General features: G+C 38.0%; 1 protein-coding gene across 1 annotated transcript in view; it reads right to left on the reverse strand.

Annotated features, from left to right (window-relative positions):
- The window catches only part of GRB14 (growth factor receptor bound protein 14), a 67,584-nt gene that overhangs the window by 15,205 nt on the left and 35,306 nt on the right, over positions 1 to 17,073 (reverse strand). Inside the window, exons 3-5 of the mRNA XM_026090978.1 lie at positions 13,294 to 13,450; positions 6,588 to 6,709; positions 4,700 to 4,774 (exon numbers count right to left, since the gene is read on the reverse strand). Of these exons, the coding sequence (XP_025946763.1) occupies positions 4,700 to 4,774; positions 6,588 to 6,709; positions 13,294 to 13,450 (354 nt within the window). The remainder of the gene's footprint in view (positions 1 to 4,699; positions 4,775 to 6,587; positions 6,710 to 13,293; positions 13,451 to 17,073) is intronic.

Genomic DNA, 17,073 nt, shown 5'->3' on the forward strand with positions numbered 1-17,073 from the left:
GTCAATATATGTGAAATGAGGAAAGTATCTCTTTGGGCTTTAGTACCTCTGCTGAAGATGAAATGAAATGCTGGCTCCTAGCCTGCACAAGCATCTTGCCCAGGATTCCTGCCATGAGAGCTTCCAACAGAAAGGGCACTCATGAAAAACACATTCCTTACTCAGCAGGCCAAACTGGATGAGCAATACAAAGCTCAGCTTCATCAGTGTTGTACCCACATTATCAATTAAATAAAACAGAAATAATACTAGGAAAAAGGCAATCCTAGATCCACCTATTTTCTCTAACACAGCAGAGGACTATGTGAGGAAACATAACATGAACAAGCTGTAGTCAAAACCATTAACTGTCACAGCAAACGAGCATGAAAAATATTTTGGAGTGAGAATCAAACTTCTTTAATAAAACCTACCATTAAAGATGGTAGAAAAGAGAACTTCTTAGGAGTTCTTTGTTGTTGTTAATGGAAGTATATGCAAGACTAAAGTTTATTACAAGTTTATTTCCATGTTTGTACAGGGAAAAGTTAATTAAAGCAAGGCAAAAATAAGAAGAGCCCTTGATATAGGTAGAAGAAGAGGAGAGAGTTAAAGGACAGTACGCCGCAAACAGGGGTTACCAGTCACACAATGTGTAGAAATAAGCTTGTACAGTGCAGTGCAGTGAAAGGCACTCTACATGATATGCAGAGTGGTGTCAAATGTCACCATGTCCTTCAGATACTAATATATGACAGTACCAATGACTGCATTATGATTTTAAAGGCTGTAAAACCAACCAACTTCAAACTAACTAAAACTGCAAATTGGAAAAACAAAACAAAACAACAAGCAAAACCCCAACTGAACAGGAAGCACATTCCACTGTCAGGGATTAATATAATAGTAAAAGAAGCAGAAATACTAGATGTTCCTGAATGGAACATAAAGACTGAAAGATGCACTCCCAAATACACAGCTTACTTGTCTGCACCTTCAATATTTATTTGCACTGAAACAATGGCTGCACTAGGGGAGAGACCAACATTTTCCAAGGTGGATGCTTCTTGAGCAGAGCTACTCTGTTCTGCAGAGTTAAGTCAGAGCAGCTGTCATTTTCTTGAGGCTCCATGAATCAAGTTTGAATTTGATGGCTAATTTCTTCAAAGATGTGATTGAGATCAGACCGTGATCCATCCCAACACTACTGGGCATGAGCAGGATTTTCTTTTGAACCAGTGACTGAGTTTTTGTGGCAGTAAGCGATTCCAGTCAGGAACTGATATTGATTCTCGGTTCTTTCTCCATACCAGTCAAACTGAGTGCATCAGCCTGGGAGAAAGACCAGCAAAACCCCGTGGGGGAGATGAGGAAAGGGAACAGGGCCAGATAGGACACGTCCAGGAGACTGGTATGAGACTGAAATTCAGTGCATGGAAATTTTGGCCCAAACAAACAGGGAATAGGAGCTGGAATGGAGTCAGATGATAAACTGGGCAGTGAAAAAGGGATTTGCTGTGGCACAGAGGTTAAGGAGAAGGAAGCTGGAATCTTAAATTTCTGAAGGTAGAGAATGGGAACTAAGAATATTGGGGGGAAGGGAGTAGARAAGGAAATAAGAGGAGGGAGCAAAAGAGAAAGACTGTATCAATAATTCTACCTTTCCTAAAATTCATAGGGCTTGTCTTTTAAATCCTATTCTGTCTTTACTTAATTTTTGCATATATAATGTTTATTTTTTATATTTATCTGGGAAAGATGTATGCTCCTTTCTCTAATACATTCTGTATCAGGTGAAAGGTTTTTTCATTGCTCTGGAAGATGGCTTGGACATGTGCTATCTACAATAGTTTTTTTTTTAATGTATTCACATTATACTTAAAAAGCTATTAGAAAGAAACAGCTAAATTGGTCAAAATAAGACTTGTACTCTGAACTTCAAGCCAACCTGCAGAACCTGCATATCAATCACATCTATTGAACAGTGACGGCAGGGGGAGGGGAGGGAGAAATAGGACTACTGCTAAAGTAAAACCAGAAAAAGCATAATTGCCCAAGTAATTTTGACCTTTATTTTGAAGGTGCATGATTTAAAACAGTGGCTTATATTCTGCATAGTGAAAAAAAAATCTGGTACAAATACAACTAGAAGTTCAAAAAAAAAAAATCAGAGTGGCAAATCAGAGTAATGTTACACACAGACAAAAAAAAACAGGATAAAATTTTGACCCATTAAAAAAAAAATCCATTGACTTCAGGGAGGCTAAAATTTCACCCACTAACTCAGGGTTGACAGATTTGAGCCCTTCTATCTAGTGCGGTCTATTCACCGGGAATACTGTTATGAATGAGAATACCAACAGATCTGGTGTGTACATCAATTCATCCAAAATAAGTGCTGTTCCAATAAACAGACCATGTTTTAGACAAGCAACAAGTCCCATCTTAAATTGCAGTTGACAGCATCAGTTTCACATCTAATTAGACTAAGTGATTTAATTTGTGGCCCACCTATGAGAACTACTAATTCTCAAAGAAAAAAAATATAAAACTGAAAATAATAGAATATTTCTTTACTACTGGAGAGGCCTCAGATTAAAATCTACTTACTACATTAATTTTTAACATATCTCAAAACATTCAATTTGGAAAAGAAAAAAAAAGTGACAAATGACCCATACTGACTACCTCTATATGTACGCTTACAGTATTGTCTCTCAGAACAACCATACCCCAGTCAAGATAGTGACATGCTTCTTTACTTTTTTACATTAAAGATCTTCATGGCAGAGATCGAACCTTCTCTCTCTTTGGTATAAATAGAGCTTTGGTATACTTCAGACAGTGATTTTACTTAACACTTGCTAAATGGATGGGGTATGTAATTTTTTTTTGTTTTTTAGGCAGTTTTGGTGATCTGRTTTAAAGACATCAGTCAAAATACTTATTCTATCTCTTTCAAGGAAAGTCAAGAAGAACATACTTGAAAAACATTTTTCTTCCTTACAGCTCAATCCACATACAGCTGTAAAAGTATCAGAAGTGAGTTTTTAATCACTTGTAAGCATTGAGTTGTTAAAACTAATGTCTCTCTTGATACTTGACCAAGCACATCACAAATAATAACGCAAGCCCATTAACTTGTCTTAATAAAAGTTTCCAAGGAAATAGCGACACACTGTAAACAACCTACTGAACAGCTTCTGCTGAAACGTGCGTGACGGCTGCACAAGCCACAAGGGTATTCTGTACTTTGTGTCTAGTAAGTCTTATTAGATCAAATACAGTTAAACAGACAATAAAACAGAAAACAGCAACAGAGGAGAGTTCATAACAAATTTTTCAAGCAATCAAAATTAGATGTAACTATATATATTTAGAATGATTCTCAATCTTACCCACAAGCTCTGCACATATTCTCCATATCACATATGTTCTATTTCAAGGGTTTAAGGAGATTCAAGCAGTACAGGGAGAATAGCTTCTGTGCAAGGGTACATGGCAAACAGTTTCATTGCAGAAGTCTTTATTATCTTTTTCAAACTACCAGATTACTTTTGAGAGCAAAAAATACTAAATTCTATTAACATAAGAGACAATGTTTTCAAAATTAAATGCCTAAATTAAACTACATAATCTATATTTAGATAGCAAAAGTGAACTAATTTTCATTAGATGTGTAGCACCTTTTAAAGTTATAACATTTTTATTTAGGTTTGTAAAAATGATTTATGGACTCTAGTATGTGTCAATTAAATTTAATTTGGAACATTTTTGCCATATTTGGGGCACCTAAACCTTCTGACTTAAGTATCCCCTTCTATAAGGATAGAACTGTTTGATACAGAAAAATGCTTTCGAAGTTACTTCTTTAATGTTTTTCATCTTCTGGTAGATGCTAAGGTAGAATTCATGATATAAATGGAAAAAAATATTYTGTAATTTCTATATTTCTTTTAGTTCTACTGTAAAAGTCTTATTATATTGCCTTTCCAATCATTCTTTATCCCCAGAACTCACACAGTAGGTTGTTGTCTTAAGACCAGTGAAAGTTCTTCTATTATTAATTTTTCCAATGACAAGCAAACAAGAGTGATGTGCACATTTCCACCTTTATTACTCATTTTTCCCCTCTTTGAGGAGTAAGATGATGATCCCTGATATGGTCATTCTGCAAAATTATTCCCACTGTAAATTAGAATCTTGTGTCCACTTAAAAGATGACTAACACTGAGTGACCTACCATTTTTTTGGAAGGCTACAGTAGCCTTCAAGCTAACAAATCACACTAGTCAGTCTAAATTTTCTACTCATTAAGTTCAACCATTTAACTCTTTTTTATATCCATTYGTACCACTTAGAGGTTCCTCAAAATTCTACCAAGGCCTGCTGTTATGTGCTGATAACACAGCACTCCACATTTTAARGAAACACAATCTTTCATGTGAAATACCCAACAAAGGTGTTAACCATGTGTACTGCATTTTGCTCTTTTCTGTACTCCTGGATCCTGAGAGAGTATGCAATTTTCTAAGTGTGGTCATACAGTAACATTCTGGAAGGGAGACATCACTTCACATTTCACAAGGAAAAAAGTTACTAACCATGTTTTGAGTCATTCAAAAACAAATGACAGATTTGAGAGAGAGCTACATTACATAATATAGGTATTTGGAAGTTCTGAACTATACTGGCTCATCTTAATGTAAAGATTACACACCTGTAGCATCCCAGAGTGGCTTATAGCTGCATTTGTCTCACTTGAAAAAGACATCATATGATCTGGAAAAAAGCTCTGTAAAGATAATAATTTGTATCAAAGTTCTGTAAAAATAAATATAAAACTTTGTATCTCTTTTGGACATAAAATTCTCAGTGCTGTGTAAGACATTGCTGTTTCTCTGATCCAATAATTCTAGTTTATCTTAATCTTTCTCTTCCTACCTTTGTGACATCCCATATATTATCTGCTGAAAAACTTAGAATTTTGAGAAAACATCAATGGACTCTGGAAGTAAGAGAACTTTATGCTGCAATGCAAGTCAAATCACAGTACCTGGCCCTTAATGTTGTTTTTCTAGTAGTAATTTCTGTTACTGTTGACATATAAAACTTGCCCCGGGGTTCAATATGCTACAAAGTAGGGAAGATACAACAACATATTGAAAAATATAATGTTTTCTATTTTTTTTATTACACAATCTCTGTAAAATATTTCATACCTTCCACTAATAGAGAACAATTCATCTCAGGTTTTTTCTGATTTGGTATAACACGAGTATGAATTAACCACCAAAATGTGCCTATGCCAACATGACGTGGCTAAAAATTCCACATTTAAAGTGCCAATTTCATTGTCAAAGAAAGCTCAAGGGGTAATTTATGGGATAGGTCTGCAGCTGGTGATCTCCATGTAGCTATGCAGACATGAATCAGCAAAGAGTTTGACCATTACTAATAAAGTTTTCTCAAGGCCCATCCAATGCCCACTGACTTCCATTTTTAGTAATGTTGAACTATTAGTAGGATTAATTAATATTCACCCTTTTCAGACAGAGCTTTCCAATTACCCTTTGCTAAGGACCACAGTACCTAAAAGAATAACTCAACAGGAATAATAAGGACTCTGATTAGCCACAACAGTTGATCTTATTCACAGCTGCACATCTACCATAGCCCCTAGCTGTTTCCACCCACTGGTCAACCAATAGACAGTAACATCTACATGATTTGTCCAGAGAAACACACGTGGAGCAAGGAAAAACCTCAGATCGCCGATGTCTTTTGGTGTCTTAATATCTGCCTTTCTGTCCTTTTCACAGATAGATAAGTGGAGTTCCCTTCCACTTTTCACCTTTCAAGCCCTCGTACATTTCTGCTATTTCTCTCCCTGGCATCTGAAGCTAGCTGGCATTATAAGAGACAGTGTTAGGAGTGATCCAAACGCACAGTGCATTTGAGTAACCAGACAGTGAGCTTCTCTTGCTGAGCCAGTACTTCTTCCATGGCCTTTGCCATCAGCAAAGATCTGAATCAGCAGCGTTAACCTTTGGCAACATCCAGGAGTTACTAGTTGTCTCTGCTCTTTCCACTGCTTACATACACTAACTTTGACTTCATTTTCGCTTGTTCCTAGTAGGTTATGGCTGCTCATGGCCTTGTGTGTCAGCTGTCATTTAGCAGCAGCTGTGAGAAGCTGCTATTGGGCACAGCTGGGCCATAACATTCAGTTTTCACTTAATAAAGTCATCTTTGCTACAGATACCCCTCCCCACACTGCTTCATTTTATATTTTGTTGTCAGTTTATGGAAACCTCATTTAGAGCAGTCAACTTCAAAAATTTCTCATTTTCTTATAGGTCTGTGCGCAAATTTCAAGTTAAATCCACCCCTGCCCCCCCCGCAAAAGGTATGAACGTGGATGTTTAGAAATCAGAGGGACCAACCAACAGCTACACATACKACAATATATTCCTATATCCCCTCCCAATTACTCATTCTGACCCATATTACACTAACAGCTTTACACTCTGCCTATCTGCACGGAGGCTATTTCACTTTGTATTGCAGCAATTGCACCACTTCACAGAGATGGTGTTACGACTTACCACTGGATTCTTAAAAAATTCATATTTGGCATAATATTTTCTAAAATACAGTCTGTTTTCTTCTTCCATTCCCCAGTTTGACTGGACTTCCATCACTAATTCATGGTCCTCTATAGCTCTTCCTGTAAAAGAAGACACACAACCTGCACTCAAGTTATTAACAGCAAAATGTGAAAGCACAGAGATCAGATAATTAAAGCAATGTGTATTTACAAAACATGAGGCAAGCAAGCCGAACACAGTTCATGTTATGCTAAATTAGTGTTCCACTTCAGTGGAGCCCAACTTCTGAGGTATTACACACAGTTTCTTACAGGGGCACCCAGAGGCTTTACTCCATTACATGACCATATGCACCATGAGACAAAACCCAGGCAGTTCCCACCGAGCGATGCAGAGAGCAGCAGGAAGTAGACTACTCCAACAATTCACCTGCACGCAGCCTGTCTGGGATGTCACGAATGTCCGTCTGACTCTCCTTTTTATAATGCATCATTCACAAAACATGAGTTGTCCCAATATAAAAAAAGCATTATTTTGTCTTCTTTTCCCCAAGCTCCTACTATGTTCTGAAGCATCTCTAAAACAGCAAATGAAGGTAGGGCACTTTTGAGTTGTAATGCTTTTACACGTATCAGGGAAACTGAGAATTTTAGTAGTTAAACCACTAGCGTATGCAAAAGGAACGGTAAAAGTAAGCTACAAAAAAAATAAAAAACTCCTGCAAAGTGAGTCCTAATGTATAGCTTGGTTTTGCAAAGGGGGAGGGGAAGAAAAGAAAGTATCCAGGTATTTGTACTCCAGCACTCAAGTTTAGAATCAGCATTCTCACTGCTTTAGACTCCTTCTGCAGCTCAGTTTCTTGAAAGATATCAAGTGCATTTATAGGAAAGATACAGAATTTAGGAACTTTCCTGCAGATGTTATGCATGCTGAAGTGTTGCATACTCTGAGTAATGCCATTGATTTTGGTGAGACTATTCATAGCGCAAAAAGTTAAGCATGAATCCTGGAAGACTGAGGATAACTTTTGTACAATACTATTTATACTACCTTTTATCTTTTTTTTTTAAATAAACCTCAGAAGTTTGTGAAATCATCTTGTCACGAAAAAAGCAAAACATGCTTGCAAATAAGTATACAATTTTGGTGGCCACTTGTACTTTGTTATGGACTTGAACTAACGAGAACAAGAGGGAGTTTAACAAAGTTGTAGGCTTTATTTAAATGGTCATCAGCACCTCCAAATTTAAATTACACTCCAACAAATGAATTACAGGCCAAGAGTAGGTCTCCCTGCCAATTATGGGGTTTTAACATCCAATTCTGATCATGCTTTTAAATGGAAAAGGCAATTAAAAATATATTATAAAACCATGTAACTCATGCAATTTTCTGATCACATTTTTAGACCCCACTGCATTATCATAAGGGTTCTATATTTGAAGTGAACACTAACTTTCTCATGTAACTGCCTGATGTTAGGAACTTTTAAAAATATCATAACACGTAAAAAGTAACGTAATGTATACAACTTAAACTAGATTTTTTTTCAACTTAACTTAGGCATACCATTAAATCAACACAAATGATAAGATTTTTGTAGGTGTCCCTGGCTAAGCAGAGAGCCTACCTTTCAACCCTTAGAAGAGCTGCATGCCCAATCTTCTAAGAACTAAAAATCAAACCTCAAATTTGAAATAATTAAAGCCTCTTTAGAATTGCAGCCTGCTTTTATTGATCTTTGTTTGCCACCTCTTTCATCAATCACCGCTTCATGCTTCCATACTGTCCAGTCTGATGGGTAACAGCCTTCTTCTAGCTGCAAACCTACAGACTTGTTCTTCAGGAAGCTTCCTGCCAGCAAACCTAGAGACAACATGCTTGTACAGTAAATCCACCACAGCATGAAAATATCAAGCTCACAGCTCACAGAAGACAAAGCACTCTTATGACCACAATCGAGTAGGGAGAAGTTAAACTCTCATCGAGTTTAATTCATTCTTGAGTCCATAAAGACAGACGTTAGGGATTCTACACAAAACTCACATTTTGTAACTAGATCAAATGAAGCAAATAAAAACATAAAGGAATTTTTAAAAAATTCAGAAAACCCTCAAAAATATTTGTAAAGCTTGGGCAGGCTGTTCTACTCCAAAACACATTCTTCAATTGTGGGGGAAAAGAGACATTAAAGAACTGAAAGACTTACTCAAAAGCAGCATTTTTCTTCCATCCAGTTTTACAGAGAGAAAGCTCTCCTCTGGGGTGACATTTAAAACTCCTGAGTGGTTGGCATTGTGACATTTAAGAAAATACCATTTCCTCAAGAATTCTTGGTACAAAAGWAAGACATTCTGCAACACCCCAATGAATGGGTAAGGATGCCGATATTTCTATTTTTTTTAAGGTGTCACATTATAGAACATTTCACAATTGATTCAACTTATTTCTCACAGAAACTGAAACACTGAGTTAGTGCACTCCAAAACACAGTCCCGTAGTCAAATTACTAAATGTTGCCATAAGAAAGCTTCACCTTTGTTTTAGCTAGATCATTTTTTTCTTCCAGCTAGATCTGGAAAGTTCCAGCCTTCCCCTCTATCCTTTCATTATTGATACCACCTTTACTCTGATGAGCACCTGCCACAGTCCAAAACAAAAGGTTTCCTTAACTAGGGAAAGTACCTGGAGCACCTGAAAGRTTTAATACTGTAGCACATGACAAAACACATTTCATATAGCCTCCTCTCTAGCCACCCTGGGAAAACATTAAAAAAGGGGGGGGGGTAGAAAATCCACTGCCTAGTAGGATTGCATAGATGGTTCTCTGTGGGGTTTCTCATCTCAGAGACCAGAAGCCTTCCCACAGGCTTCGTAAGGGTGCCCAGACCCCGAATGCCAAACGGGAGATGGAAACCCAGCGACGGGCCTGGCCAGGGGACTACGTATTACCAGCTCAGAGAGGGACGCCAGAACATATTTTCCCCGTGCAAGTCTACTGAGCCGAAGAAGCACATGGAAAACAGGTTACAATTGATGTTCAAAAATCGCGCCGCAGAAAAGGAAGATTCTGAAGGGAAAGAAAGCACTTTCCTGGAGAAGGGAAAGAGCTAGGGAAGGCTGCTGCTTCCTCGCAGCCTGCCCTGCGCAGGGGCGGCGCAGCGGCAGCTGGGGCTCTAAGTCCAACTCACCCAGGCACAGACCGCCCCGGCCAGAGAAACCAGGAGCAGGGATGGCAGGCAAGCACATCTAGGCACGCGCCTTCAGTAACTGCGGACAGAGTGCAGGCACCCAACATCTGCAACCAGCCAAGAATTTCTCTGAAATAACTTGGGGCTGAAATGACACGTACCGGGAGCACACGGTCCTGAAACATACTGCGATTAACAGCGCTACAACCGCGCCCTTACTTCAGCAACGTACAAACCCAGCCCCGGCCACCCCGGCAGCCGGGGCCCGGCCGGTTCCGCCGCACCGGCGTCTGCCGACAGCAGCGCGGCGGCCGCCTGCGAGGAGCAACAGCGGCCCCCGGTGGGGCGGCGCGGCGCTGCGCAGCGCGGGCCACCCACCCGCCCGCCCGCAGGGCGCCTGCGCGGGTGCGCGCRGGGCTCCACCGCCCCTGGGAAACGGTCGTAACGGCCAGGTAACGGCTGCCCCGCTCCGCGTCTGCCACCGGCGGTACCGCGCAGCGGGAACGGCACGCCGATTCATGGCTTCCAGACGGTTCGACATGAAGAGGTATATAGGCTTATGACAAGTTCTGACAGGAATTAGATGTGTTTTGTTTTGGAGTGGGCTTTTTCTTTTCTTTCTTTCTTTTTTTAAACTTTCACGTGCAGATAGCCCTACACAGCAATGAGGGTATACTCCAGTGATGTAACTAATGTCTGTCTTGATTAAAAGCAGAACACTGTGCTCAGCTCACTAAGATTCATGCAATCGTATCTAATTCAGTAGTATTCAGACAGCTGTTAGATATTAAAGAAAATGTTCACTAATTGATGAATGAATTATTAATCACCATCATACTGGAACACAGACACACACAGTCACTCAGGGTATTTCTCCTTTCAGTATTCATTCATCTAACTTGGGAACAGAAAAAGAGTGTCCAGATTTCCATGGATAAACCACACCAAATTATAAATAGCAAACAGTTCAAAACTAAATCATCATTTGAAAAGTATTTTTTCAGGTTATTTATCCAGTGCTTAAGAATATACTTAATGGAAATGAAGATCAATATGTTAAACCTTTCACACAAAAAAAAATCTAACAGTATCATAACAATAAATCCATTATTATTAAGTATTATGAAAAGAAACTAGAAGCTATCTCCAGTTGCTTTTTTCCTTGGCTAGTAATGTTGATTTCCAATCCTCATCATCTAAGAAATCATTTATTTTTAAAATGAACATTTTGTCTTTCTCTAAATTTATACCCAAAAGGGAGCTGGACCGATCAGAAGACTGTATGGAGAATTCAGGTCTTCAGATTGTTGGTTCAAATCTAACTAGGATATATAGCAAGTTCAGATGTCCCTACTGACAAAGCCAAACAGTAGGCCTACATGAAACAACATAAAGTTGTAATTTGTTTACTAAAAGGAACAGATGTGCTTCTTAACATTATAGTTCATAAGATATATTGGAAGAAACTCTTTAACAGTATGGCTCTAAGAGAACATACAACCAATTTCAAGAATTTTATAATTTTATGAAAAAGCACCTTCACTAATGATTTGATATTGAAATCATCCAAGAAATCATTTAGATTGACACACACTATTTGACAGGATGTATATTGTGCAAATAAATAAGTGAACAAACAATACTGCAATTGTTCAGGCATAGTTTGTTAAAAGTGTTTTCTTCAGTAATTACTTCACTGTTTAAACATTAGCCACACTATAAAATACAGAAAACATTTCTACTATTTATACAGTAGTGTCGTCCAGAACCATTTTTATACCTCCTCTTCTGTAGCAGTCATTTACAGTCTTGACCCAGATTTAACTCTGACCTTACTCTGAGCTGCAAGCATCTTACAACTGATACATTCAGTGCAAAAGGTTATAAATATCTTTGAAATGTTACAAAGCAAGAAAAAAAATTTTTTTTTTAAAACGTTTGTGGCTGTCTTCATAGGATAAAGGAGTAGAAAAGGGCAGCAAACCATTTTAGCTTTTGTAGTTCATCTTTAAAATACTGCTGTTAAACATAATACAATCTGAGCTGCACGGTCAAGCTTATTTTACATAAATACATGAGTCCAGATTCCCTAGATGAATACACACAGAGGTAGCATGAAAATAGCTTTCAACCCTATTTTTGCATCCACAGTACTGGAGTAACCATGTACCAGTTTTGTCTCTTCTGAGAATTAAGGCATTGGAGGAGCTTTCTATATACTTTTAGAATACAGGAAGGCCCCCAAAACTTCCCCTTTCTCAAACCACACACTTCTGCACTGGCAGCTAAGAACACTGCAGAAGGAGAAGCATCAGCTTTGATAAACTATGGCACTGTACTAGAGGAGTTAAGAATAATATGGAAACAGTGATCAGAAATTAAAAACAGATACTTTATCTGTCTTCTGGAAGATTTTTCTGATATAATCTTCAATCAAAAACAAATAGAATACTGAAATGTAGTGCTGTAAAAGGAATTAAGATTGTTCAATTAGAGTAACAGTTAAATACTACATCCTGGAAGTAGGCACCTAAACTATCCTTTGCTGAATGCAGTCTTTTCTGTGTTCTGCTTTATTTTTTTTTTTAATRTATCTGCCATCATATCCCCTTTCCTCCTGTATTTAACATGCTTTAGTTATTATTTGCCTTAATGTGCTTTTATACTGCAAAGTTATGTCTGTACACTACAAAAAGAAATAGAGACCAGAATTCAAAATTATAGTTGTAATCTGAAGCCACAAATTAGAATTTTTATACTGTGTAATAGAAATAGAGAATTTTATTACACTAGGAAAACATTGATGTTGCAGAAGGAGCTCAGAGTTTCATTTTTAGCAACTTGACATACTAAGCATAAAATCACTTCAATACAATTGTATTGGTGCGTAACTGGAAGTTTAAAAAAATGGTTTTATTTTGCTTTAAGTAGCCCTGTCCCAGAGTGCACAATAAATCTAGCCAAACCGATGGTACTGAAGGAGAATACTGACAACCTACTTCGATGTTGTTTCTGAAAACAGAGCCCTATTGTCCAGATAGGATAGCACTATGTGACCGCTTTCTGTCCTTGATGTCAGATGTGTTGGGAAAAACAAAGATTTTATTTGCAATGAAAATATTCCAACTCTTGCTAGAGATAAGTAGGAGATACAGGCAAAAGAGGAAAAAATACCAAAGAAAAAGCAAGTAAGAGCCAGACAGAATTTGCGGTGAGAACCTTAATGGCGGGTGTCTTCCAAATCACTCTTACAGATGCAGATCAAGCAGTGTGTGAACACTGACAGAATGTACATTACGGCTAGGCTCTCAAACAAAACAACAAAACTCCCAAAACATTAAAACCTTCACACTAATCCTCCCACCATTTTCTCCTCTCTCTGCTGTGGAAGAGACAAAATTTGATTAGGCTTTGCTTCCAAGCCATTCTATTAGAATTTTACTTCTACATAAAAAAACAAAACAAAACAAAAACTTATTTATTGCCATACCTTTGTATGGCATTAGTCTTACCTAAACCTGTGTGAGTAAGTTGTTCGAACAGAGTCCAGCTGTGGTCATCAATATAGTGGTTCTTCAATATCAACAGCTGACATACATCCCTGGCTGTTATATCACTTGGTACTTCCAAAGCTCTGCTAGTATCATCTTCACTATACACTTTAATTACCTGCAATAAATAGAAAAGCTGAAATATCCGTAACGTTAATCTTCAGTTCAGTTAGTCCAAATATGTTCCTCTCCCAATTTCATGACTGAGACAAGAACTTTTATGCATAAGATGCAATACTAAAGACAGCTATTTCTCCCTAGAGAAATGATGTAACTGAGAACAAAACAGCTGAGCAAAGCATATTCACTCTAAATTTGGCTACTGGACATCTTTTGTCACTAGACAGATTAGTGCATCCACTTTAAAAAGAAGTTGTAATGGAGAGGTAGATAAATATGGTGAAACTCCATATCCCTATATAAGTTAAAGATAAAACCACAGAGGATAAACAGTAAAATTCAGGAACTTTATTAAGCAAAATGATGGGAAAATTTGATATAGTTCAGAGAACAGCAATCAAATTCAAGATACTCATAATTCCATAGACAACATGAGATTCTATGGAGCTACTTCAAATTTTGACACACACACATATACAGAACCAGAATGTCATACTTGGAAAAGAATTACCATAATATGTAGGACCAGGAAAGTAAATACAATGTTGCAGAAAATGTATATACAAAAAACTTGGTACAAAGTAGACAATTTTTGTCATGTTTTATCTCAGTAGTTTTTCCAAGTTTCTTTATTCTATTAAGGATGTTGGGGGGAGGGCAGGGGAAAGGAAGCAATATAAACTTTCATGACTTACATCTTTGACATTTTAACTTTCAAATTTCACTAAAAATTCATATTTTTCAATATTGGTACATATTTTAGAGTCCTGAGAAATGGGTATGCATTAAGTTCTTGAAGAAGTGAAGCTTGGGCTAAATCTGTTTATGCTTCAATTTTAACCAAGAGGCTGAGGAAATTTTATCATGTACAGACCGTTGGAAAGAAGGCATGTCAATTTAGATATTTTTTGTTTTATTTTGTTTTCTGAAGCATCAAAGACATTCAGTGACTTGGACAGTATTGATGAAATTCACTATTGCCCTATCTGCATTAAGTTCTGCACAGTGACTAATCTCATTAAAGTTAACACGAAAGCTTTTTTGGTATAACAGTAGAAAATAATTTCATATTTCTCACAACAGTCAAGAAACTCAGTTCTCTGTTATGCTTTTTCCTCTCTTTGTCATTTAAAAAAAATGGTCAAAACACAAACAGTGAAAAATACGAAGGCTCCTGGCACTAGGATCAACTCTTATCTGTTGTACTGTATGTTGAAATATTGATGTAGTCCCCTAAAATAAAACAGATGTTTGAAATCTTATTGTGAACAAAAACAGGCAGGTAAACATACAAAGTAGGTGTAGAGGATTTGATGTGACATTAAACATGTCATAAAAGTCTTCCAGGTACTCAGAAACACAGCAAGTGGTGGAGTCTGGAATGCATCTTTTTTAATCTTATTTTCTATTTCCAAGCAAGTATTTTCACCTGAAAGCCAGTTAAAAGTCTTTGAGGTGGGGAAGTGAATGCATTAATTGATTTCTAAGAACAAGACTTACTCTGCAATATTTAAATTTTCTAGTAGTTTGAAGTAGCACTAGCCTGAGCAACACACCATCTTGCTTCTCTACCAAAACTGTTACAGTCTGAGTGTAGTGCAGTGCCTGCAGTGTACTTTGTCAATGTGCACTAAGCAGTCCACTGGCTAGTAATAGTCTAGTCATAGTAGCAGGGAGCTCAACACAGGTTAAATTACCCTGCCAACAAAGCACAAACATCCTAATGACAAAGGGCCTCCAAATAGGATGTTCTTAATTCATTCCAGAAATCCTTCTCTGCGTTTATTCAGTTTATGCTGGAATGCACATCCATGAGTGTACACTACACACCTCACCTGAAATTTACTTACCAAACTTCCATACCACTGTAAACCCTTCATTAAACATCAGGACATAAGTTCCTACTTTAAAGACAAACAAGCATGTTATTTTAAGTCTGCCCTCAATTGCTATCATACTAAACTAATGCTCACTTCGAGCATCCAATGAACAACCAACAATGCATTATTGTCCTAATTGGTTAGAACAGCTCCTTTGCTGTTTTGTGCCAAAGCTGGTAGGAAGGTCAGCAAGGATTTGCAACTGCATCTCCTGCAGCCTGCTTACCTCCCACAAGAAGGCAAAAAAACAAAACTCAGGCCAGCTCTCCCATGCTGTCTTAACACCAGAACAAGGAAAATGGACTCCATTTGTAAACACATACAGATTAAAGCATTGATGGCCTCACTCCTTTCCAAGAAATTGCATTTCTCTAGGGAACTACATATACAGCAGTTCTGTTTCAGTATTTGGCCCAGCATATTAAATCAGCATGAAATCCATGAAAATTTCCTTTAATATGTTAGCTCATAAAAAATGACAGCTCAGAAGTTTCCCATGAGGTTCAGCCACCCTTGCCACAACAGTGCCAATTGCCAGGATACAGCAGACATTAACACCAGACTCCTGAGTGGTGAAAATCTCTCTTTGTTCATGAATGAACACCCTCAAAGCAGAGCCTTCTATGTAAAGCAGGCAGGTCTTGCAGAAAGGCAGTCCAAAGTCTCCACAAGCCTATGCTATGCTAGAGCCAAGTACTTGCATTTAATATAAAAGGAAAGGAGACCACATCAATAGTGAATTAAATGATCAGTACTGGTGAAACAACAATGGGTGACTGCTACAGTTGGTTTTATAAGATTTATCCTCTTTGGCAGCATTCYCACTGTTAAACAAATTAGACTGGTAGCAAAGCAGTCTGCTTGTCATATGGCCTTGTTCCATACACAACAACTTACCGGTAAACTCCTGCCCCAGTCATACAAAAATTATGTTCTGCAGTTCAGAAAAATCTGGCATTAATTTTTTACATTCCTGCAGTATTTACAAGGATTCAAAGATAACATTAGAAGAGGTGGCTGGCATAGTGCATTGTGAATGGGTTATACAGTTGAATAGACAAAACAGCACCCCATGACCTTAAAATATGTCCTACTCTGGGCAGTACTAAGGGGCAGGGACAGCCTCATCAGCCTCTCCAGTAAGTACAGTGTAAAGTGCTGGAAAAGAGAGGGGAATTATAGAAGGGGGAAAGAAGCAGAGAGAAGTACAGGGATTTTCCTAGTATTTCTCAACATTCTTGCAGTAGAGCCAGGATGAGAATCCAGCTTTCCCACATCAGTGCCCTGGCTAAGGACATTGCCAGCATGTACTAGCAGCTACAGTTTTCTCCAGGTACTCATCAAGTTAGATGTTGTGCTTGTTTTCCAGCAAGAGCACGTACAGCCTGTGCTGAGGCCCTTGACGGAAGACTTTTACAGAAATTCTTTTTAAAAGGGTTAAGAGTTGCAGTGCAGATGACTAGGCTCTTATTGCCGAAGAAACAGAAATAGACTTTTTAAAATGCTGAAGACAGCAACACAAGTCATGATAATGAGCTGCCTGCGGCCATTCGACTTGGGGAGAGGGAAACCTTGAAGGTGGCCTTGGACTACACCAGTACAGCTAAAACAAAACAAAATAAAAAAAAAAAACAAAGCAGAGTTTGTATTCTCTGTGAGTTTCCTCACTTGGCTTTCTCAGGATAGGGAAATAAATCCTGCACAAGCTAGGACAACTGATTACCCCAGCTCACAGCTATGA

Source organism: Apteryx rowi, unplaced genomic scaffold (genome assembly GCF_003343035.1).
Source record: "Apteryx rowi isolate R43461 unplaced genomic scaffold, aptRow1 scaffold_121, whole genome shotgun sequence".
Lineage (NCBI taxonomy): Eukaryota > Metazoa > Chordata > Aves > Apterygiformes > Apterygidae > Apteryx > Apteryx rowi.